The sequence below is a fragment of the Lissotriton helveticus genome, chromosome 2_1 (assembly GCF_964261635.1).
Source record: "Lissotriton helveticus chromosome 2_1, aLisHel1.1, whole genome shotgun sequence".
Taxonomy (NCBI): domain Eukaryota; kingdom Metazoa; phylum Chordata; class Amphibia; order Caudata; family Salamandridae; genus Lissotriton; species Lissotriton helveticus.
Genome location: NC_136059.1, coordinates 1869737528 through 1869761984, shown reverse-complemented (window position 1 = coordinate 1869761984; position 24457 = coordinate 1869737528). Strand labels below are relative to the sequence as shown.

The 24457-nt window shown below is 44.9% G+C and overlaps 1 protein-coding gene across 1 annotated transcript in view; it reads right to left on the bottom strand.

The window, feature by feature from the left end:
• Positions 1-24457, bottom strand: part of LOC144818908 (uncharacterized) — a 322331-nt gene that overhangs the window by 214504 nt on the left and 83370 nt on the right. The window contains exon 2 of the mRNA XM_078676776.1: positions 8353-8531. Within this exon, the coding sequence (XP_078532902.1) occupies positions 8353-8531 (179 nt within the window). The remainder of the gene's footprint in view (positions 1-8352; positions 8532-24457) is intronic.

Here is a 24457-nt window from a genome sequence, read left to right as displayed (position 1 = left end):
TACAAAACAGTCAACAACATTTGAGACGCCCCTTGCGAGACGCCCCTCACGTGGTGTAGCTTCTGGCTTTTTCCATGATGCTTTGTATTGGGCCTCATACGTTAGAGTTGACCTTGCTTCTCAGACTCTTCTCCGGCCCGCTGATACCCCTTAAACATTCCAGAACCCTCCTCCATGTCTGGGCCGTCTACTGAACAGACCTCTATTCATTCATTTATAATTGGATCCCCCCTTTTCCTGTGCAGACAGATATCTGCAGCCAAGAACCCAACTCTCATAGACTTCAAAAAAGGCCTGCAACATTTCTAAGCCCAGACATGTACGTGCAAATCAATGTTAAAACATTTCAGGCCTACAATATTTTTCATCATAATTATAGCATCCAACTTCTTCATTAATTAAAGCATGTTAATACTCTTATTCTATTATTTAGTAAACATCTCTATAAATCATGGCCCATTTAATGCAATGACCAAAACATTAATACAATCTATGTCATGAAAAGAAACACCTTCCCTTTTAGCTCTGGCCCTGAGGCCTACCACATTCTGCGTTTAACCACATACCATCTTACATTCTAACAGCTACACGACATGGATTCAGAAATAATCACATCTACTAAAATCATATAGTGTCACACATTTCTGTATTAGTTCCACTTCTATTTAAATCTCTACATTAGCTATACATTCAGAATATAATTATAGATACTATTAGCACTCATGGCATTTCTCCTCATGATTTGTGCTTACTACAGGTAAGTGTGATGCACTCATACATTTTAAGTCAGTTTGCGCTCTCTCACTTGCACAACCCATTGCCTCTGCCAGTGCTGCCAATCACAGTTTTAACACAACGGCTGCCATCACACATCCACAAGCTTCACAATGCAAACTATTCTAGGCCCCCATAGCTATAATAATGGCTTGGGCGTCAAGTATCAGAAATTTTGAATGCATAATGATTTAATAAATAACTGCTGTTGTGCTCGTCTCTAAAGAAGACAAACAGCGCTGCCATGTGGCAGATTGTCATAAATGCCAGTGTTGTCAATTAAGTGCCGGTGCTGAGCACCGGGAACAACCAGCACAAACTAAGCACTAGGGCACTGCATGTATCACAAATTTGTTAAAGTTCACGCTTCCAGACCATCCTTGCAGCTTGGGGTGACTGCAATTGTCCAAAATTTCACATTTGTTTAAGTGCAGTGGATAATAGGAAATGCTGGCACTGCCATTCAGCTGCAGTGGTAGGAGCTGTGGGTAGTGTCTGCTGCAGTGGAACACCTTGGGGCCTAGCACTTTTGTTTTTCCAAATGAAGCACTACTGCACCTGCTTACTAGTGGAACGGGTGGAGGAAAGAGGATGTCTGTGCACACTTCTATGACTCACATTCTCCTTCTCTCTCACCCCAACACAACTTCACATATCCTGAAGAGTCAGAGGCTGAGGATTAGGGCATTGCAATGTTGATGGCAGAACACCTATGAAAGTGTCTAGACCCCGCTGCCAAGGGATTGTTTTCAATAGAGCTCTTAGGGGGCAATTACAATGCAGCCATCAAAGGCTCCGACCCTCGGTCGGAGCCTTTACGGCCGTATTGTAATGGTCCGGTCAGTTTACTTTACGACCGCCTCATTACGATGGAGGCGGTCGTAAACAAAACCTGATGGTCATTCCAGCTGGCTTCCGACGGGCTCAGAGCCATTTGGAATCCGGTCTGTACTCTCAAGGGTGGGCATTTCGGCCCGAGAGATTACAATGTCAGGTTCCGGCAGCCTTTCCGTCATGGCCTTTTCTACATGGAAAGGCTGTCGGAACACAACTTTGGGGGCCCCCAGCAGGTCCCCCTTGGATGCCCGGCCTCCCTTTGGAGGCCGAGGGGGCACATGTTGATCCCTGCACCCTGTGGCACAGAGTGAAGTTATGCCTTCACAAGATAACTATTGTTGGGATGAGGGTGGAGGTAGTAAGTAGTCCAACGTCATAACAGTCTCACTGTTGGAAGATTATCTATTGTGAAATGGTGACTTCATCAGTGTGGCAACAGTGAACCCAGGAGAGGTAACACTTAAAGATCCAATCAGAAATAGTGATGGAGGTTCTAGTAAAAGAGGATTTCAGTGAACGGAGCGAGTGATGTGAATGATCTAAACTGTGAAGAAGTGCACAGCGACCACACGGAAGAGAAGGTGTGTGAAGTTGTAGATGCTGTGGATCTTAGTTTGCATCAGGGCATAAGTTGCATACTGGTTTCAAGACAATGGTCATATAACTGAAGTGTGTTATATTACACTATGCTGTGTAGTGCCTATGGATGGGACGGAGGTATATCAATGCAAGCTGTACGCACACAACTTTAGAAGCTTCCTTTGTCCTGTATTCATGGTCATGAAAAAGAAGAGTACAAACTTATGCTGTCTAAAGAGAAGATGCATATGTGTGTTGTCTTTGGGTGCTCTGGTTCCTGTATAGGCACTCTGGTTGTCTGCATGTGTGCTTGTACATTGCCTTATAGACCACTGCCAACAACTACTGGTTGTTAAAGGTCCAGAACCTGAGTTATAGTTCTGAGCCATTGTTCTCAAACAACTCACTAAGCCGCTTCATATTCATTATGGTCATAAGGTTGTGTTCGCCTGGTTAAAATGTTACAGGTGCCCATGGTATATTTAAGTAAAGCAGACAAGGGGAATAGCCTAATCCCAGCCCTTGTTTTTTAGCCAACTTTGCCATACCCACCCTACCATGCTCCACATATTTACTTCCCTGAGTGCCCTTGGAATTGTCCTGTTAAACCTGTCAGCCTAAAGGTAGTCTTCCCCAGGGCCGGACTGGCTACTGGGCGTTTTGGCATGCTGCCGAGCTGGGGGCTGATGTCTCTGCGGTGGGGGCTAATTTCATTGATGGAGACCTGCGTGTGCTTCCAAATAAACAAAGCAAAATGAATTTCGCTCTGCACACGCAGGTCCCCATCAACGAAATCAGCCCCCAGCTTGGCAGCATGCCAAAATGCCGGGTAGCCAGTACGGCCCTGGTCTTCCCCCAAACTTTGTGCTCTCATCTTCCAATTTTTGCTGATCTTGTTTTTGTTGGCCTTAGGAGTCTCTACACTTTACAGTGCTTGTACTCTCTCCTTTAGACATGGTAAAATTGGCTTGCAGTCAATTGATACATACAGTTTACTTGTAAGTCCCTAGTAAAGTAGCACTACATGTACTCAGAGCCTGTAAATTAAATGCTTCTGGTGAGACTGCAATGCTCCTTGTTGCACCCACTTAAGTAGCCCTTTAAATATGTCTCAGGCCTGCCATTGCAGTCTGTGTATGCAGTTTTTAACTGTCATTTCGACCTGGCAAAATAAACCTTTTACCAGGCCTAAACTTTCCTTTTTTATACATGTAAGGCACCCTTTACAGAGGCCATACACAGCCCAGAAGCCTGGGTTCTGTGTATTTAAAAGGCTGGACATGTACTTTTAAGTTTTCCATGTCCTGGTCTTGAAATACTCTTAAATTCGTTATTTACTTCTGCAAGGACTACCTCCCAAAGGATAACATTGGGTTGTCTTCTTACATTTAATAAATGATAATTTTCAATTGGGAGCAGGTCTGAATATCAAGTAGGTCTCTAAAGACTTGTAATTCAATACCCTCTTTGATAGCGAAGTTGGATCTTTAGGTCACAATTCTAAAAATGGCACTTTTAGGAAGTTTCTTTTTTTGTCCCAACCATTTATTGCCTGCAGCCTGTATCCTGGTTCACATGACTAGGAGTAACTGGCAGTTGGTCCTTGTGTATTCTTCCCAGACAGTGAGACAAAGGGGGAATATGTGTTGTCAGGGTGGGCCATCTCCATTAGGTTGAGGGGGAGGAACTGTCACCTATCACATTTGCATTACCAAGACTCTGCTGGAGCACACTCACATAGGGTTTTAAACTAAACTTTTGTACGCCACAGTCAATCTGGGGCCAGGGCAAGAAGGAAGGAAATTCCAGCTGCTGCCGGAGGGGAACTTCTCACACTTCAAAGCTGGCACCAGGTATAATAGTGGACCCTCAGGAGCAACTCTTCAGATCACTTCTTGACCGCTGTAAGACTCAGAATATGGACTGCTCAGCTATCCTGTTGCTCTGCAATGTTGGCCTGTTGCCTGAATGAGAGGGACTGCCCTGCACCTTGAACCCAGGACCACCAAATGGATAGGTTGCTGGCCTATTGATCCGAGCCTCAGGGACAGAAAAGACTCCAAGCATCCTGAGCACTGCACCTGGACGCTGCCTGCCGTGAGTCCAAACCCCCAGGTGGTGCCCCTCCTGTCCTGGACCCTTGGAGATGGGCCTAAATGTGCTCTGCTAGCCCAGCTGTGGACTTCACCATAACCGACACAGCATGACACAAACCTGACGCAGCTCCTCATCAGATCCGATACAGCACGACGCAGCCTTGACACAAACTCGTATTGCAGCCATTACAGATCCTCATCTAAATTGACGCAGCACGAAGCAGCCTCAATGCAATCACTTGGTCCTTGTATCCAGTCCATATTCCATCGCATTCTGCTTTAAACTGTGAATGTGTCTCGGTCCAGCACGATCAGATAACTACGGTTGGCACTTTGTGGTTTAAAGCACTATTTTTACCTAAACCTTTAAAATGTCATATCTCCAGTTCTACTAATTGGATTTTTGTTGTTTTTGTGTCAAATAATTTATTGTAATTTGCTCTATACTTTTAAAGTGGCATGGGATTCTTCTGTTGTTGTGTTTTCAAATTACTGATGTTTGTGTGCCGTGTAAATACTTTACACATTGCTTCTAAGTACAGCCTGACTGCTTTCGTGCCAAGCTACCAGAGAGTTAAGCACATGTTAACATGGTGACATTAGTGGTTCACCCTGATGGGGCTTCTGGTTGTTGCTTGACAGGGGCTCACACCCTTCTCAACTAACAATGCACTTTCTCACAGTGCCAATATACTTCCAGCAAATTCCGCTGGGAAGGACACACCATTCCACTTGCCCTTAGGTCACATAAAACCCACCTGTGTAGCGAAACTCGAGGGGGCCTCCCTGCAAGGCATGTGGAGGGGGCCCCTCCGGGCTCAATCAGGAGCTTTGCAGCCTGAGTGCTGTGCTGAGGGGTCCCCCTGGCGCTTGGGGGCCCCCCGCATCCCGGGGGCTGCGTGGGCCTGTGTTACGCCCCTGATAAAACCCTCCCTATAATAGTGGGAGATGCAGCGTGCTTCTGCTTGAAGTAATATCATCAATGTCTGGTACTGATCGACCACCCCTGTCATAGATCTCCACAAAAATATACTGGGTAGCATAACTGGAATATCAATTCATAGACACATAAATTTAGCCAGCACTATTGTTTTCAGAAAAGAAATCTTACCCATAACTGGTTATAGCAGTCTCAGCCGTAATTCCACCAAATTCTCTACACTTGGTAAAGTCTTCTCATAATTATCTTTAATAAGCATGTCAACATCACAGCTGATGTCTCTGCTTAACTATCCTAATACTCTTCTCTTCATATGAATCCCATATCCAGGACTGTACTGTTAGATCTATCAATCAAAGTGGGAGTTTTGGATTTACCCAAGTTATATGCAGCTAACTCATAATAAGACACATTGCCCACATTTGAGCCATTAATTAAGACTAGCTCTACAATGTCAGTTATGCTCCTATGCCCCATTACATATCTAACATTCTGGCATGAAACCACTTTATGGATACAAAAATCTACATCAGTTTGAATTACGGTTATTACTCACCTCGAACGTGAGGGAAAAGATGAGAAGACGAGAAGTAGTCTGGCAAAGGCTGAATGCATGATGTGTGTCAGGTGGCTCTCCTGCAACTTGACAATATTTACCTTATTTCTTTTGAGGTAAGCAATTACTTTCCTGGCTTTAATAGGGTGATTGAGGCTGAGCGTTTTCAATGGTCATACCGGTCAGATGCTGAAGGGCTTAAAACTCACTTCTCTCAATCTTATTGCTAGGTTCTTTTAATGTAATCTATTGTGCAGTAGACTACTCAAACACCTACATATGCCTAATCGGACATATTCTTGATTCATTGTAACTATTATTTTGGTGGAGCTGCCATGGATTCTCCATTTATCCAAACTCACCCACCTCCATTTAAAATCCCTCAAACATATGTGTAAAAACTCCACCTCTCTCCAAAAATCAACAGAAAAATCAAAAAAAATAAACCTATACTCCACAAATCTAGTAAGCGAACTCACACAGAATACGTCTTAGTGCTATCTATGACAATGCCTAGGTGCTATCACCCATAATCCTATTATTCATCCAGCTATGTTTTAAACTCTTGTCATTAACAAAGGCTGTAGTAAGAATATAACCACACAGCCCATATCCAATCTTCTTATTAAGTTCATGTGTTGTTTTAGTGTCATATGTTAATATATATCTAATTTCTCAATCTTCTACCATGTTCTGTGCCTCCTATGGAATGCGACATGACAGTTAACAACTGCACTCAGAGACACTGCAATAGCAGCCCTGAGACACGTTTACAGGTTTACAGGACTACTCATGTGGTTGGCACAATCAGTGCTGCAGGCCTACTAGTAGCATTTGCTTTCCAAGCCCTGGACACATGCAGTGCAGTTTACTAGGTGCTTACCAGCAAATCAAATATATCAATCATAGATAACCAATAAGAATTACAATTTATAATGTAGTACATTGGTAGTCGCAATGGTCAGGGGGTTCCATGGCAGCACTTAAGGCTTGCCGTCTCACCACAAAGCACAGCATGTGCAAAGGGAGCTCGAGGTCTCCCCGGAGGGGAAATCTCCACCACCAACATGTGATGGCTTCAGCCAAAATGGTACCAAGACATTTCAGCAGCTCATAGACAGTGCTGAATGGGCACTTACGAAGTAGAATTTTGGTGTTTTAGTGGGGTCGCACCATAGCGCTTTCTAGAGCTCAGGGATAGCAAGAAACTCATAACAGTGAGAATTCTAACCCCTCCCAGACTTGCAAGTTCACACCCTCCTTCTTGGCCACACAGTGCACCCTCTCCCCTCCTCTTAAATCAAACAGGGAGCAGTTTATGGTGCAGAAAGGTCAGAGTTTATTACACAGTATATCAAAACATGGGTCATACATTTCTCAATGTATTGGTTGACCATTTGCAATCCCCATGCTTACTTGTTAAACATCATATTTGTCAATATCAAAATGTTGTACTATTTTGTTGACTCCTATCTCTGGTTGACATCACTAACCCTGAGCGATGGCCCCCTTCGCAGGTGTCTCAGTGTTTGCAGAATCTAGGCTTCCTTTTCAACTGATCTTTGTGGGCAGCCGTCAGACCCAGCCCAGGATGCAAGTGCTGTGTCTGTCTGCCCTGGACCCTTGCTGACAATTCGCCTGCTCCCAGTGCCCCTGCTGTGTGGCATCCCAAGAACAATGTCTGAGCAGCTCTTCTATTCTGGCTGTCATTATGTGCTATCACCTGCTTCCAATTGCCTCTGCCATGAGGCATCCCACGGACACTGTTTGAGCAGCTCTTCTTCCTAGGTTACTCTTTTCTCTGGGTATCTTTCTGTGCTGCCTCCCGCATGTCCTCATCTACCGTCCTTGTGGCTGTAACATCCGCAATTTTGGTGTGGATGGGTGGGCTCAACGGCGAGAGTGAATTTTTAAGGGGTCTAGTGCCCTTCCTTTTGACCTCCTACTCGCCCTGCCCTTCTTCTTCTATTCGGCAATTCAAAACAAGTGTGCCAATCGCTGTATGTAACGGTTGCAGGCTTTTGCCTCATTTTTTTTCCTAGTGTTTCCGCTATTGGTAGGATTTCCCTGCGTGCCCTTATCTGGTCCGGTTAGGCCTTTACGGGCGTGTCTCATTATGTTGCTTTCTTTGAAGATGTCGGCTCGGGTTTTATGTTGTGTTATTACATAATTCACAATTTAGCCCTGTTGAAAACAGCGAATGCTATCTGATTACAATTTTCTCCAAAGTCCCAATCAGATGCAGGGACCCAAAATTCACAGCCTTTGCTATTACTCATTGAATGAATCAATGATATTAATAAATATGTGTGGTTTATCTATGACTTACAGACCAAATATGACACACTTTCGAATGTTCTGAGTAAAAACAAATTATGCAGAGGCTAACACGTGAGACATAAGAAGGTTTCACGTTTTTACACGTCCTGCTTAGGAATTATTTAAAGATTTCATGGCAATTGTATGTAACATCATAGAACGATTCCACATTGAATGAATAGAAATGATCAGACTTTGAGCTCGCGCCAGTGACTAGCATCCCCTGGTCTCAGCTCCTGTTCTGCTCTTACCGCTTCTGAAGGTTTCAGTGTGCTTGTGCCTCACTGCTTCCAGCTCCCAGAACATCCTCAGGAGAAAGAAGCTCTGAACTCCCTGCGCAGCGAGCAGCAGCACGATGAAGAGACTCAGACAGAGCCACCGGGGCTGCAAGAAAGTCGATTTATCTCTGTGTCTCCTGATGAACGTTTTCCTGCAAAACAAGGGAAATAGATGATCGATTTACTCAAAAGGGTATACCGAGTATATTTTATTTCGTCTCTACATGAAATTCATGACAAAGTTGTTCTCAGTCTTTAATTAAACATTTTGCCTGGAAAAGCAATTGTGAGATCCTGAAGTGATACACCCAAGGCAATGATCACAAATTATAATCTCGTGGTCAAAATATGGAACAAGTGATTTTTAATGTTATTTGTTTTGTAGATAAGGCAACACCCAGCTCCATCTGCTGCAGTCATGTCTCAGCAATTGTAGCATCGACCCTACAGTGATTAATATCAGCAGACCAATGCAGCATTGGAGAGTGTAAGCAAACTGATGCATTAAAGCATTGGGAGCCTTTTACAGTTCAGTCCAGTGTCTGTACTTCTGCATGTGGGTGACAAGTTAACATCTGGAAAACTCTGCAGTACAGGATACACAAAACTATTCTGTCCATCGAGGGACTGGGATGCAGCCCAGTGGTTGAGAATAATTCAAGGATTCCTTTCTTCGCATTTTGGTCTTCTCAATTGCAGGCACGGCCCGTGCAGGGCGTTATACCGGGGCGGTGACGTCAGGCGGGGGAGGGTCAGGGTGGGGCGTTGCAAAATGCGGGATATGGACCATTACAGGTAAGTACAGAAAAGAAAAAAAACATAACCTGCGCTGCATCGCCAAATGTGATGCAGCGCGGTCAACAACATTTTTTTTTCCGGTACTTACCTGTAATGGTCCATATCCCGCATTTTACAACCCCCCACCCTGACCCTCCCCTGCCTGACGTCACCGCCACGGTATAATGCCCTGCACGGGCCGTGCCTACTCAATTGGTAACCCAAGCCCTGATGAAGCTACCAGATACATGTGCCACCGCTCTCAGTGCGAGGGGATAGAACTGCGCCTGATGAGGCTCCACAAGGCAGAAACGTGTCTGTGGTTTATTGACATGCATTTGCAATGCAATAGGTCTTGCATTTGGGAGAGTTGGAGCTATTGGCATTGTAAATGACAATTTGGAAACCTTCAAGCAGTGTGTAAACACGCACTTTGTACTTGTAGTCCTTGCTTACGAGAAGAAACATCTATCAAGTACAAAGTTCGTGTTTACGCACCCCTTACAGGTTTTCAAAACACATAAATAAAAGCCATATAAGATATGCCAGCACATACTCTTGCAAATGAGAGACCACATTTTTTGCTGCGGTTGATTGCAAGCCTTTGCTATCTTGACAGTGCATACTACTCACGTGTTTCTATGTTTTTTTTAAGATAGATGAAAGTCAAGTTGTTATGTGGGGAGCAGTGTGGAATGCACAAGTAGCATCACGCTGAGCAAATTTCCTCATCCCGCTACGTGGGTCCCAAACGTTCTGCATTCCCTCACCTTTACGTCGTAATTAATAACCTGCTTCTCCTAACAAGTATCCTCAACAACATCTTGACAACCCAGAAAACAGGGAAGAGGACCCACAGATAATGTGTAATGTTTAGAAATTCAGCCAACTACTGCGCTAGAGAGGACCCTAGTCCCGCCATACATTAACGTTCCGGTCTCAAGCCAGTCTGAGAGCTCAGAGCCGTCGAAACGAATGCCCTCACATGTGACCAGTTGCAGGCACAGAGCAAGAAGATGGACAAAACTAGCTGCTACTATTGTATACGGGAGGCCACCATGTTTGAAGGGACTTTGATTGCAGTAAAAAGAAGCATGTACTGTAATTTAAACACCGAAATCCTACTGCAATTGTAACTTTCTCCAGGTTGTCAGAAACAATCTGACTCAATACTTGAATTTAAAATACAGCTGCAGCCCTAAGAGAGGAAGTGAGTGTTCACAGCTGTGCAGAATAAAAATAAGCGCCGACCTAGGAGGGGTGGTGGGGGCGGACAAGAGACAAACTGGGAAGGGTGGTGTTCTCCGTAAGCAGCGATCAGGGAGGGGTAGTGGGGTGGGGAAGAAGTTTTGTGAGAGAGGATGCTGAGATCTCAGAAACCTTCAGAAAACAAGCCCCCCCAAAAAATGGTCAGCCGAAACAAACGTAAATAGACTGAAGGGAACAAGTTCATGGTATAGGGCCAGCTGCCTTGAGGGGAATTAAATACACGAGGGAGGGACAAATACAGACAAACCACCACTAAAAAGCAAAGATTTTGGAGTGGCAGGAAAAAGAACAAATAGCAAATGATGGGTGTTTGTAAAACACGCAGAGTAGTTGCAGTATCTCTCGAAAAGACAGCACATGCAACGAACCCGTTGCCTAGCCGAGACCTAAAAAGGATTATATTTTAATTCAAAGTTGCAGAGAATAATTCACCTATTCATTCTACCATTCATCACCCTCATCGAGTATCCCTACATAGAGGTGAACAGTCAGTGGTGCATCGCGAGTGAGGTGAACCTGCACCTTATTTGTGATGCCCCAGAAATGCAAAACATGTGTGACATTGCTTGTGTTCCTGTACTACAAAATGATGAACTGGAAGAAGACTCTCAGATAGTACTAGAATCCTCCCATTAAACACTTTTGGTTCTTTTTGGTGGTTAACCCTACGTGTGGCAGCTATGTCCCGACATAGGTCCTTTAGCTTACTTTGCTATTGGGCTCTAGCTGCATCTCACAGATGAGGCCAAAAAAGTGTGAAACAAGTTTGAGGTTGTTTGTGTGCCCTTATGCAGAGGATGTACACTTGTATTTTGGTCTGTTGTGTCCTTTTTTACATTGAGGACATGAATGATTTGCCATGCAGTTGGTTCCTGTCTGTAGTTGGACAGTAAGAAAAAAAGGGTCTAGGATGCAATCAAGAATAATTACCAGGAGCTGGGATTCATTAAATAATTCAATGTATTTTTATTTTTTTTAAATGCATGCAATGTGATGTTCACAAACACATTCAGTGTGTGCTAGAAACAACATGACCTGCAAGACATTCTTAAGCAGAGGAGTGTAGTGCATTGTAAAGGCAATAAAAATGTGTAATGCTGTGTTAACAAACCGTTAAAATGTAGTGCTGCATGCTATCAGCAGTCTTATGCAAGCAATCCAATACACTGTAGAATCACCACAAACGTAGGCGTCTGGTGCAAAATTATTGGATCTTGAACAAGTTAGACGCTACCCTGCACATCTTACATTAAAAACAACTTTTATTATATTTAAGGACATTTTCAATGTAGCAAATAGGCTTTTATCGGGGTAATCTTGGGAAGGTTCAAGCCCAAATAACATCCATACACATTAGGATTTTGTGAAGCTTTCTCAGGTTTACGCTTATTAAGCGTGCTCCATGCCCGAAAGGAATATCGCACATACATTTTCAAAGGTTTACACATCAAGGCCGCCAGGTGTACATGCGTAGTGGCCAACACTCAAATATTTTAGAAGACTTTAATATTAATATATGCAATATTCAACTTGGGAGCTTCAGTGTTAGAATATCTCATAGAGATGGCTCAAATTTAGCTTAATTTTAAAAGCCAGAGACAACATTGCCAATTCTTTCCGCCCCAGATTGTACTGACTGCCACATGATTTGAGGTTTTCCATTTAAAAGCAGCAATTTTATTTGCTGGCGTATTCCTTGGCTTTGAATAGCTTGTGCAAGGGACGGGCATACAATCTGAAGTGAAGGGATGACTAGTTGTTGGTATAGTAAGAGGCAGGAGCTGTCCCACATTGTTGAAGAACTACATACATTGTAAAATGGTAAAACTGGAAAATGTGGGTGCATGAATCAAGGAAAATTATATTTAACTGTGCTGTCGGCGATAGACGTACCTTAAAAATGAACTAGGAATCATTGTTATTTTCGAAAATTGATTGCACCTTGGCCCGTCAAAAGATTTAGAAAATAGATTTAGTCCTATATAGCACTCAAAAATAAATGAATACCTTCTGAAGACGTATTTGAGCAAATCTCTTAAATTATAGGTGTATAGGCTTACTGGCCAAGCTTTTAAATCAGTTTAGTTAAAGATATACATATAAAGAGTTAAAGTGTTTTTGTTAACCTACTTTTGTAAATTTATTCTGCACGCAATTCTAGGCAGTAGGGCCTTGAAAATTAGACAAGAACCACTACCATAAAATAAATTGCATATGTAGTTGGAAGACGATGATCAATAAAAGGAAGACTGAACAGGAGCAGTGCAGAACACTGAGGCCTAGGCCATTTGTGACCAGGAAGAGTGCAGCAAATGTAATCTGTGATCAGTGACAGCACAGCACAATCAGGGCTGGCACACTATGCACTTTGTGACCAATGAGAGAGCATCATGTCGCCAGTGAGGGTGCAGCATCTCATCTGTGTCCAGTATCAGAGCAGCACATTCAGGGCTGGCACCCTGAGCACTTTGTGACCAATGAGAGAGCAGCATGCCACCAGTGAGAGTGCAGCATCTCGCCTGTGTAAAGTAACAGAGCAGCACCTTCAGAGATGCTGATCAGTGCCATCTCACCTGAGACTGCTGCATGTTAGGTTGTTGTCCAAATTGCAACATTCCACAAGGGACAAACCGCAGCTTCGTCAGAGCTGTCAGCTTGTGGCATGCCTGGACTCTAAGATATGTTATGTATTATTTTTTCGTCTCACGTGCACATATCACCCCAGGAGATATCCCGGCTCCACGAAAGGAAGGCATTGCCAGGAGGCCAAGAGAAACGAGCAATAATAGTTAGAACAACAGTGGTTTATGTTCTTTTTTTATGAATTCAAGAACAGCCAGCAGAACGGGTCGAGAGGGGGAGCTTGTTCCCGGCTGTCGGGCCTAAGAGAGTGTGCGCCCCCCTGCTCTAGTGTGGTGGAAGCCTGTTGGTTTGTGAGCAGGAGAGATATAGATCAAAGCTACATAAAAGTGTATACGATTATTGAATACCAGGTACCTACATATGCAGAGATCTCTGCAGGCAGGCAGAGATCCTGCACAGAAAAACAATAGGAGAGGAGGAGGTATAGACTTTCACATATTGGTTAGTGAATAGCATTTTGTAGTACTTTACTTGTACAATGGTAGCACTACTAAAAATACTACAAAATGCAGTTTTGTGAATAGGCCCCTTTCATTGCACATAGACAGTCAGAGGGCATAAAAGATTATGCCCTATTAGGTTAAACTTTCCCTTCCCTGCCCTACTCTCCAACCCTCTCCCTCACACCCCATCCCACGCACCAGCCCACACATAATACATTTACCACCTATTTAGAGCAGGTGGTAAATGTATGCAGGAAAAACCCATGAAACTGTAAATTCTGTGTGGTTGTACGGCTTGAGAAATCAGCCCCATCCTATGGGGTTTACTCATAATTGCACAGAAGGGGGTGGTTTTACTTCATGTGCAGTAATATTGCCTTTCAACTCCTAATTAGAATCTAAGGCCCTCATTTACGACATTTTGGCATAGGGCAGCTCAACAAGTCACCTTGCTGTGCTGCCCTACACCAAAGTGAAAGGGCAGTAATGCAACGTTTTTATGCAATAGGGTGCATTCCAGTCCTTTCTCCCTGCGCTGGCGCTGTTTTAGCAGTCTAGCGCCAAGGTAGGCATGCAGGATTATTGTTGTGAAGGAAGGGGAACTGTCTTGCACAGAAACAATGCTAAAAGGAGTTTTACGTGGAGAAATAAAGATATTTCTGCTTGCTACGCCTCACCTCGGGACACGTGACAATTTGGCACTTCCTCAGGTTTACATGATTTTGTAAATCTGGGGCAGCATCAAAACCCATGGGTGTTGCTTGGAAACACCCACTGCAACGCCCATTGAAAGCCTCCCGAGCGCAGAGAAAGGAGACACATTGGAAGCCACTCAAAGTCATGCAGGGTGGCTTTCCATGGCTTCATTAATCTGATTCAGAGCCTTGCGTCACATATGTACCACTTTACGTGGTGCAAAAATGACACATGGCTCTCATGAATGGCCCTGCACAATGGCACGAAAATACTGGGTGAGGTATTACTGTTTTCACACACTATTCTCTACACTGTAACAGATCATTCTGAGTTTTGCAGAAGGAATGGAGAACAAGATGTGCTAATCGGTGTTTCCATGCTGATCTCCACATGTTAGTTTATATTTGTGGCTGGAATTTCACCTAGAAGATATCACCTGCTTTCAGCAGTCAAAACAGCCTGAGTGAAACACTCCTGACCCATGATGTTCCCAAGGGATTCATAATCAGGATTTGGATAGTTAATCTTGTTATCGGCCAAATAGAGACTCCCAGCCCATCGGGATTTGTCTAATTGTGCATATCTACAATTTGCACTTTTTTTGTTGATGGTAGTCAAGGCATTCCAGGAGGAAAGCATATGTAATGTAGGTGTAACCAGTGTAATCATTGAATAAATATATGGGGTCTTGTCACTACACTGTGGTGTATTCTGAACATGCCAAGGCATAAACATTTATGTTATGATTGACTTTGTAGCTTACCTGGAAGGTGATTTCCATATGTGTTATTATTCAAGCTGACTACTCAAAAGAAAGCCATTGTACAGAGGCTGATGGTCAACATTCTCCTGAATCTAGACCTATCAAGACTAGGCACATACAGGCACATACATCATCTATGTCCAGTTAGGAAAAACTCCTAAAGTCGTTTTCCCCTGCTGTAAAGCTATCACTTCAATAGATTAACACTGGGTTACCTTTTTACAATTAATAAGTGCCATTTCAGAGTTTACACTCAAATGTATTGTAATTTAAAATCTTCTTTAATGCTAAAGTCTGATTATACTTCAAAGAGCCCTGCCTGTAGCACACACAAATAACCTGACACCAGACCTGTCCTTGTTTTTTTCATCCAAGACAGTTGGGAACCAGGGAAAGGGGAACACCTGAACAGAACCAGTTTAGGGGGTAGGTCAGGGAATCCCCCCACACAAAAGCTGGGCCCAGGTATGAAGATGGGACCTTCAGAGTCTCTCATCAGAACTCTTCCACCTGTGAAAGATTCAGAAGGATTGACCTGCTGTCGGAGGGAGAGGGACTGCCCCCTGACTGCAGAATGCAGATTGGATCTGCTTGCATTGAATCCAGGCTACTAAGAGTGACTCAAAGTATCAGTTGACTGATGTCCTGTGTGAAGTACAGGGACCAAACAAGCTTCCAGTGTCCTCCCTGCAACAACCTAGCTGACCAGCACCAACTGGACCTGACTGAACCCTGCAGCTGGCCTATGCTGGAGTGAGTCTTAATCCCCAAGAGGTGCCCCCTAGGTTCTGGACCCCTGGCTAGTATCAATGTGAACTTCCCATGAAGAAAAGAGGAAGATACAGAAGTTCTGAGGTCCTGGCAACCCCTTTGTGTTGAGAATCGACCAACTGCAATGACGGCCAACCCAAATTCCAACTGGACCTGCTCTTGACGCTGCCAGTGACTGTCCACGACAATCGGCAACACAAAACGTGCACTTTGCGCAGACAGCGAGAGCCCATGGTGATCGCCAAAGTGAAGCTCCAGTGATAACCAGCTCTTTGGGGTACAGCAACGACCATCTGTGATGCTTAACCTGTTCCTTGCAGTGATAGCCTTCTTCTTGTGGCCCTTGCTAACTTGAGAAGGTAAGGCTTCAGCGGGACTAACCTGGGCCCTGTATCTGAACCATGCTCCATTGCGGTCGGTCTGAACTTGTGACACCCCTCAGTCTAGCGCAACTAGATAACTGCAAGATACGCTTTGTGCATTTTGCGCATGTGCTCACCTACAACTTTAAAAACTCATATCTCCATGTCTACTGATTGGATTTTTGTTGTTTTGATGCACCTTGTGGAAGAGGTGTGGCGCAGCGGCCAGGGTGCCTGACTCCAGACCACAGGGTTCACGGTTCGATCCCCGGCACTGGAGGCAGGTTAGCCCAGCACCATGTGACTCTGGGCAATAGCTTGCTTAATCTTCCCGATGGCCCCTCAGTGCTGGGACACCTTTCTGGAGGTAGCTGTGCGCTTTACAAATGCTGGCATTTATTTATCTTTATGTATTAATATGTATTCAATTTTCATAAATTGGTTTGGGATTTTTCTTGTGCTGTGTTTTCACTTTGCTACTGTTTGAATGCTGCATAATTAATCTAAACATTTCCTCTAAATTAAGCCTTACCACTTTGTGCCAAGCTAGGAGAGGGTAAAGCACAGTATAATTTATTGACTTTTTGTGGTTCACCCAGGCAAGGACTATGGGCCATATGTATCATACTACCGTTTTGCGAATTCCAAATAGCGAATTTTAAGGAATCGCTATTTGGAATTCGCAAAACGGTATGTATGTACAAAATCGCTATTAAATAGCGATTCTTTACCATTCCTAATTTGCGATTAGAAAATTGCTAATCGCAAATTACCCATTCATTTCTATGGGCCAGGAGGCCCATAGGAATGAAGATGCAATTTGCGATTAGCAATTAGCTGATCGCAAATTAGGAATTTCTTCAAGGGTGCAGGGGTGTCTCTAGAACACCCTGCTGCACCCCTGAAAAAGACATTTGGGGGCATATGGCGCACATACATGCCCCAAGGGCATGTATGGGCGTCATATGGCACCTTTTGTTTTTTGGAAAAAAGCTTTTGGAAAAGAATTCGCAAATTACCACCAACTAGAAGTTGGTGGTAATTTGCGAATCCTTAATGGCATTTTCTGAATATTTTTTGTTTGATACATTGCATTTAAGTGCAATCGCAAAATAAGGAATTGCAAATTTTGCTATTCCTTATTTTGCATCAAACATGTTTGATACATACCATTTGTCAAATTAGCATTCTCAAAGGCCGAAATTCGCAGAATTTCGGCCTTTGCGAATGCTAATTAGCTTGATACATATGGCCCTATGTCTGTTATTGGAGTGGTACTTCCACCTCTCTCAACTAATAACCTAATTTCTTATAAGTACCACATGTAACTCCAGAACAAAATACTTCCTAAATAAATCATGTTCCAGTGGATTCCTAGATGTTCATAACAAAGTCGCACCTCTGAAAAAGATCAAAGCAAATACTGAACACAACCTGAAAAATAAATGGTGATGCTTACACTTTCTAATGATAAATAATAGTATAGATTGCTCACATTTTTAATACTTGTAATTTTAGTCCACTGTACCCGCAAAACTGGCCTGGGAGCTCCACTACCAGCACTACTTCACCAATGCCAGGCCAGGGGACGAACGAAAGACAAATGAAACAGAACAACACAACTGGCACAGAATAACGTTATTGCACAGCTGTTGCTGTAGTCTAGTTATATTGGCACATTTTAGAGGTTATTACCCACAAACCAAGCATTCTGATTAGCTAAGCCATAAACCACATTATCATCTGGATGCTAACATTTTATTCTTCTAAGTGTTCCCGCCATATTGTGCTCAGTTGTCCGTGCTTGCTAGTATATAACTGTTTAACATTACCTATATAAACAGCTAGTCACTGTTATTTTTACAAATAAAACTTAGGCTGGTTAAACATTATGCCAGGGTATCGGTCTTCAAATCAAAATACAGGATTGTGGAAATATTTTATGTATCTGAACACAATTGCTGATTCTGAACCCTAATTTTTCACGAAGTGCCTGGTTACTGGCACTAGAGTAAATTGTAGTGACTCAGAAGTCAGTTGTTCTATAGAATGTGAACTAGGTCAGTGCTCATAAAGGGCTTCAGAATGTTCTTGCCTAGTCTCCAGGGGTTTGAAGGAGGTCTCCTTAATTGAGGAGCATTTTTTTCAAGTTTATTGTATTTTTGTCATTCATGCAGATTTGATTCTTTCATTGTAATGTAGGGAAATATTACTCTCCTTGAAGTTTCTTCAAAATGTCTGAGATTGTCAGCTAATGTCTAATAACATCGCACAGAAGGTAGGTGACCTTTGACCTCCAAGAAGGCCGATGACGAAGCGCGTGGGGCTCCGCCGCTGGTCTTGAATATGCCCTCGGGGTGGGTCATGTCCCGGGGGCTGCACCCAACAGAAGGCGCTGTCATGCTCCCCTTGAAGGTGGTGAAAAGGGGCCCGGGATCCCAACTCTGGGCTCCGATGAAGGTGGGGGGTGCAGTCGCGCCCCTGCAACGACAGAAGTTAGGGACCGTGTTGAGCCCTCTGTGAAGGTGCCCCAGTTGGGTGCCAGGAGCCCACCCTAGCCCCGCCGAAACTGAAACCGTGGAGCGCCATCGCGCTCCATGTGAAGATGGGGGAGGGGCCCGGGATCCCAACTCTGTGCCCCGATGTGAGGAGTAGGAGGCTGGGAGTGCCGTCACGCCCCCTTGTGAAGAGGTCTCTGTCAAAAAACGGGCCCCAAAGCGAAGCCGGGGAGCGTGAAGGTGTGCCCGCAGGGTGCCAGGAGCCCACCCTGGCCCCCGCAGAAGATGCAAGTCGAGGAGCGCAAGCGCGCTCCCCGTGAAGCAGGTGAGGGGGCCCAGGACCCCATCCCCGGGCCATGACGTGATGGAAGGAGGAAGTGGGAGTGCCGCTGCACTCCCCCGAGGCCAGCTGGGGAAGCGCTGGGCTCCGTGTCTACCTGCCGGAGCGGGCAGACCAGAACTGCGTGGCTGGCTCCCGAGGCAGCATACAACGTTGCTGGCCGGGAGAGGAGCCAGTGGGGGCAGCCGGGGTGGGATTCCCGGGCTGCCCTCCAACATGGCAAGCCTGTGGGAATCCCGAGTGGGACCGGGATCCCAAAACCAAGAAAGGAGCTGTGGGAGGCCTGGGTGAGACGGGGCCCGAGAAACTGGCAGAACAGCCAGGGGTGGGCTCCCCGAGCTGTAACACTCACCTGGGTTCTGGGTGGGACCGGACCCTCCCACAAGGAAGGACGCGGCCGGAGGGCTACATCGCAGCTCTTCCCGACGCAGCGAGAGAGCCTCTACTATGATATGCACGACAATGCGGGGAATCGCCCCATAATGACTTGCAGGCCTTGACTGGCCTGCAAGGAAAAATAGTGATTTCTCCGGTTGTGGTGGCCCCAGGAGAACAGGATCACCACGAGGTGTGTGTGAAGGTGCCGGGGAGCTGCAGGAGCAGGGCAGTCTCCCCAACCCGAAAATGGATGCCCCTCCCTAAGTCTCATGGGAACTTGAAAAGAATACCCCCTCAAGGGCTCAACCAGGCTTTATCAGCATCCCCATGGCTGGAACTTTTCTTCTACAGCTGAGGGTGCCTCAGGGATCGCTTCATAGAGTGAAGGGCTGAGTTGGGGATATCTGGAGAAGGGCAGAGGTGTAGTTGCACCAGAACTGCATTTACTAACGTTATTTTTTTTAGAGGGACTTTAGGTCACATGTGAGGTACCTGTGTAAGGCGATGTCATAAGCAAAGTGGGGTTATGTTGCCAAACATGCCTGTTAGGGTGTCTGGCTATATATGCTTAATCCTGTGATTTTGTCTGTGATGCATTTAGGGGCTCTAATTGCAAAGCAATCTAATGATCAACAAATGTGATGAGTATTGTCATTCTTAAGTGATAATTAAACATGTATTCGTGCCTATTTTAAATGCTTGTCGAGGTAATGAGGTGCGTCGCCACTGGGATGGTGCCAGTGCACAGGGCCCTCGCTCCAGGTTATGTTCAACTAACTGCATTAGGGGGCAAGATGATGTGCATACATGGGAGTGGTGGTACTAGACCCCACCACCCTGCTGGAGGGGTGGAGATGTTATGCAATGTCGCAAAGTAATTCCAACAGCTTATGTATATTAGTAAATTGGTGCATAGTGAGAGAGCGCAAATCAAGAAAAGATAGAAGTGCACCATATTTACAAGCACGTTGTATTAGTTTAATAAACATTTTATAAGAGTGTCGAATCTATAGAGTGAAAATACATAAGAGTGTTTAGTTAAAATAGAATACTTATATCAAGTGTGAAAAGCTAATGTAGATGTTTGTAGAGATGTTAGAATGACGTTGAAATCCCATGTTATGTGGCGGTGGTAGGGGAAATGTAATTCTGCTAAACGTAGAAATGTGTAGGCCACATGGCAGTTCACATAGAGTACAAGATGCTGTTACACTCTTACACGATGGTGGATTTTGATGTTATTGTAATTCAAAGTATTATCGATCATAGAACTGAAAAATATGTTTTATAGAAGTGTTTCATATAATCATTGTGTGTAATAAGTTAGAATACTGTTTAGAAGAAATTAAATGTTTTACAGAGTGCACAGGCCCGTTCATGTAATTCTAATAGGCCTGAATAGACAAAGTCATTTCTTTTGATCTGCATGTGCTCGTTAGAGAAAGGTCGTGTTAGGCACAAACTGTGGAGCCTGTTCGAATGGTTTACGACTTAAAGATATGGTGGAGGCCGGAATTTGGGGCCCACAGTACAAGTGTCTGTTTGCAGGTGCGAGGAGGTTTTAATCAAGAGAGTGATGAATAGACTTTTGTTCAAGAGAGCCAGGCACAGGCCTGCAGGAGTCTTCAGGAATTTCCTGGGGGTACCGTCTTGCCGGAGAGGAGCCGGGGAAGCAAGGTCAACGCTAACGATGGGCCCAGAGGAGTACCAGCATGGAACATACCAGAACCAACACCATGTGAAGGGCGTCTCTAAGGGGTGTCTCCAAAGGGCGTTTCTATTGTAAATGTGATTTTGTATTAGGGACAGCACCTTTGGGTGGAGTTAAGGCAGATGATCTGAGGAACCTAAGAGAGCGGATGGGTAGGCAGATAGGGAACTGCGAGACATCGTTTTTGAAACAAAGACTAAGGGAAGTGTGTGATCTTCTTTGGAAGTCACCACTGCTGACACCTTTTTAGGTTAAGATCTTGCTAAGTAGGGATGTCATTTAGTCTAGTGTAGGGACAGTCTAATCTGTTTTTCTTTCCTTTCTGTAAATGACTCATAAGCTACAGCTTGTGTCAATTCTTGCAACTTTGATGATTTTTGAATTGGTTTTGGTAATATTCTTCTGCCGACTAAGAGCATTTAGAAAATTCATGTTTGTATTGATACCCGTATATCTTTTGAACCTTATATTGAGATGTTTGTATCTCCAGTTAAGTTTGGCTTTGTAATAAACTTTTAAACTTTTTAAAGCTTAAGTGGTTCTTTAGAGTGGAGTAAGTTATTAACTGATTGACCTAGTAGTGGATTGCCTTTTACTCTATGACAGGTACCAACGGTTCAGTCGACCGGAGTTGGGATCTAGATCTATAACAATAGACCAGAAATCCCGCGTTAACAGTTGGTAGCAGAGTGAGGATGGTTACCTTCTTGAGGAAGGTGATCTAGACTAGGTTAAGTTTACCCCAAGGTCCCTAGAGATCGAGAGGTGGCCTGCCGAAGAGGGTGCTGACGGCGCGAGAGAAAAGCAGCAGAATCGGACGAGAGTGAGTATAACAAGGGTCATGCGTGGACAGATTGCGGTGTTTTGTGTTGTATCTGTATTGTAATGTCATGCGGAGTTGAATGCCTGTAGTGTGAATGAGAGAGGGTTGTGAGCGCGCGCAACCTGGCAAAATCTTAAGTTCGGGGAAGAGCTTAAGTGGTTCGGGTGTATCGAACATCCAGAGTAGTTGTCGACCAGAGAAAAGGGGGTCATGAGGTACCATTGATCGCCCGCAGGACCGAGATAGGGGGAATGCAAGAGTGAGTGTGTGGGTAACGGACGCAGGTCGAAAGTTACCGTGTGCAAGTAACCTATCAGAGAAGGCGATTGTCTGGACCAACGGAAAGACATTTCGTCAGTTAAGGTGACAATTACAGTTAGACTGTGGACGTACAGTCAAGGAAAGTGATCGCTTGGTCGGAAGTAATCATTTTTCAGAGTATGAATGGGACGCATGCATGACCGGGAGACGAGCGGAGAAAGGAGGGGAACTGCTGCGAAAGGGGGACGAGTGACGTCAGTGAGAGCCGCGCTGTCGGTGTGAAGCCGCGCTGAGACGAGTGACGTCAGCGAGAGCCGCGCTGAGATAGGCCGGTTGGTGTGAAGCTGCGCTGTGATAGGGCGGTTGGTGTGACGTCAGCAAAAGAGCCTCGCTGTGATAGGCCAGTTAGCGAAAAACGCGCTGAGATTGGTGGATTGTCATCAGGAAGTAAAAGAACGCGGAGAAAATAGAAATTCGTAGATTTTGAACATGAAGTGTTTTAAATGTTTGAGAGGGATTTTTAAGAGAAAAAGAAGAGAATCTTATTGCGGGGAAGAGGCACCGCCGGAGGGTACGCCAGCTCACTATATGGCAACGAATGTTGGGTTGCATACTATACCGTGGCTTGGGACTTGGAGTAAGATTACAGAGGGGAATGAGGAATTGACTTTTCCGAAATACGGAACGTTTAGATTAGAAGTGTTACATCAGTTGAAAGCAGTTATGTCCTCATTGAGACCTTTGCCTAGATCAACACAGTTTTAGGCGCTTAATGCATGGATTAGGGCGGCGCACGACAGGAGTCAGAACAGACGCCAGGAAAGGGTACGGCGATCAGTGAGGGCAGTGCAAGATGCCAAATGGGATGCGGAAGCCAAGAAGTGGAGGGTACAGGTGATTGAGGTGGATAAGTTGTACCCCATGAGAGAGGTCACAGGTGGAACGAAACCCATAGAAGAGGATGATGAGAGCGAGTCGGAGGACGGCCTAATAAATAGGTTGTTGATAGATAAACCACCTCCGGACAATAGGGAGATAGAGGGTACTGAGCTCTCAAGGAAAGGTAGAGTTGACATAGAAGAGAACAGGCCACTCCCCATAACGGATTGGGTACCTACCAAAGGCGAGGAGACACCTCAACATAGTCCTATACAGAGAGTAGTCGGAAGGGTTGTGGTGCAGAAGATGCCAGCGACAGAGAGGGTTGAGTCTTATGGATTGCCAGATGCTCTTCAAGTACCCGTTACCATAGGTCCTGTAGTGTCGGTTTACCACCCAGAGAAAGGGAGAGAGAAAAAACAGGTACGGCTAGAGAGAGAGAGAGTTGAGATGGAGAGAAGGAATAACACGACAAATGCCTGGAGGCAATTGCCGGGACCGATAACGTGGAACACCCCATTGGAGTCAGCAGTGGATCCCGTAACAGAACAGGGGGGTCAAAGAGGACCGATGGACCTGAGGGGACCACGGCCGAAATCCTACAAAGAGTTGAGGGCTGACTTGAGGGAATGGGATGGGTCCACAGGAGTACCGAGCAACAGGTCAAGAGCAGAAGCCGAATGGGGAAGTCGAGGAAATGGAATATTATCTCACTGCGGGGCTAGCAAAAGCAGTCAGGAGTGGGAAGGTAAAAGTCAGGAGAGTAGAGGAGTTACACGTCATACAGACAGAGGAAATGGGCAGGAGCAAAGAGGCAGAAGTATGGAGTGTGGAGAGACATCTCGTCCCATTCAAGGTGAGGGAGACCAAAGGACCCAAGAATACAGAGATAGGTTTAGGTGCACTCACCATGCACCTAATGATAACGTACAGCACTGGAATCGTGGGAACACGGGGAACAGTGAAGGATCTTGCCATGCGTCGAGTGATCAGAGGTCGCAGGCGAATTGTGAAGACATGGGGGATAATGGAATGTCTTACCATGCACCTAGAGAAGCCATGCAGAATGAGAAATGCTGGATTATGGGAAATAGAGGAGTGTTTCATCATACACCCAGAGAGGATGGAACTGCATGGGACCAAGAGAGATGGGAGCATGGGAGGACTCCCCATAACTCGCCTGAGCCTAGACGTAGGACTCAGAGCTGTGATGGGAGAGATGTAAATAGACTCTCTAGAGATGGCATACTGAAAGCTGCGATAAAAGCCAAAAGACTCGATGTGACCAGCTTAAGATCTGATCTGAACGATATAATAGATGGTACATTGTCTTTAGAAAGGATCGACATGTACGAACAAGATGAGCTGCTGTTTATAGCAAAGGACATCACTCGAAAGGCCAGAGCAACACATGAGAAACTGTCTGAACTGGCAGACAAGTATATGGTAGATTTGTCCAGAACC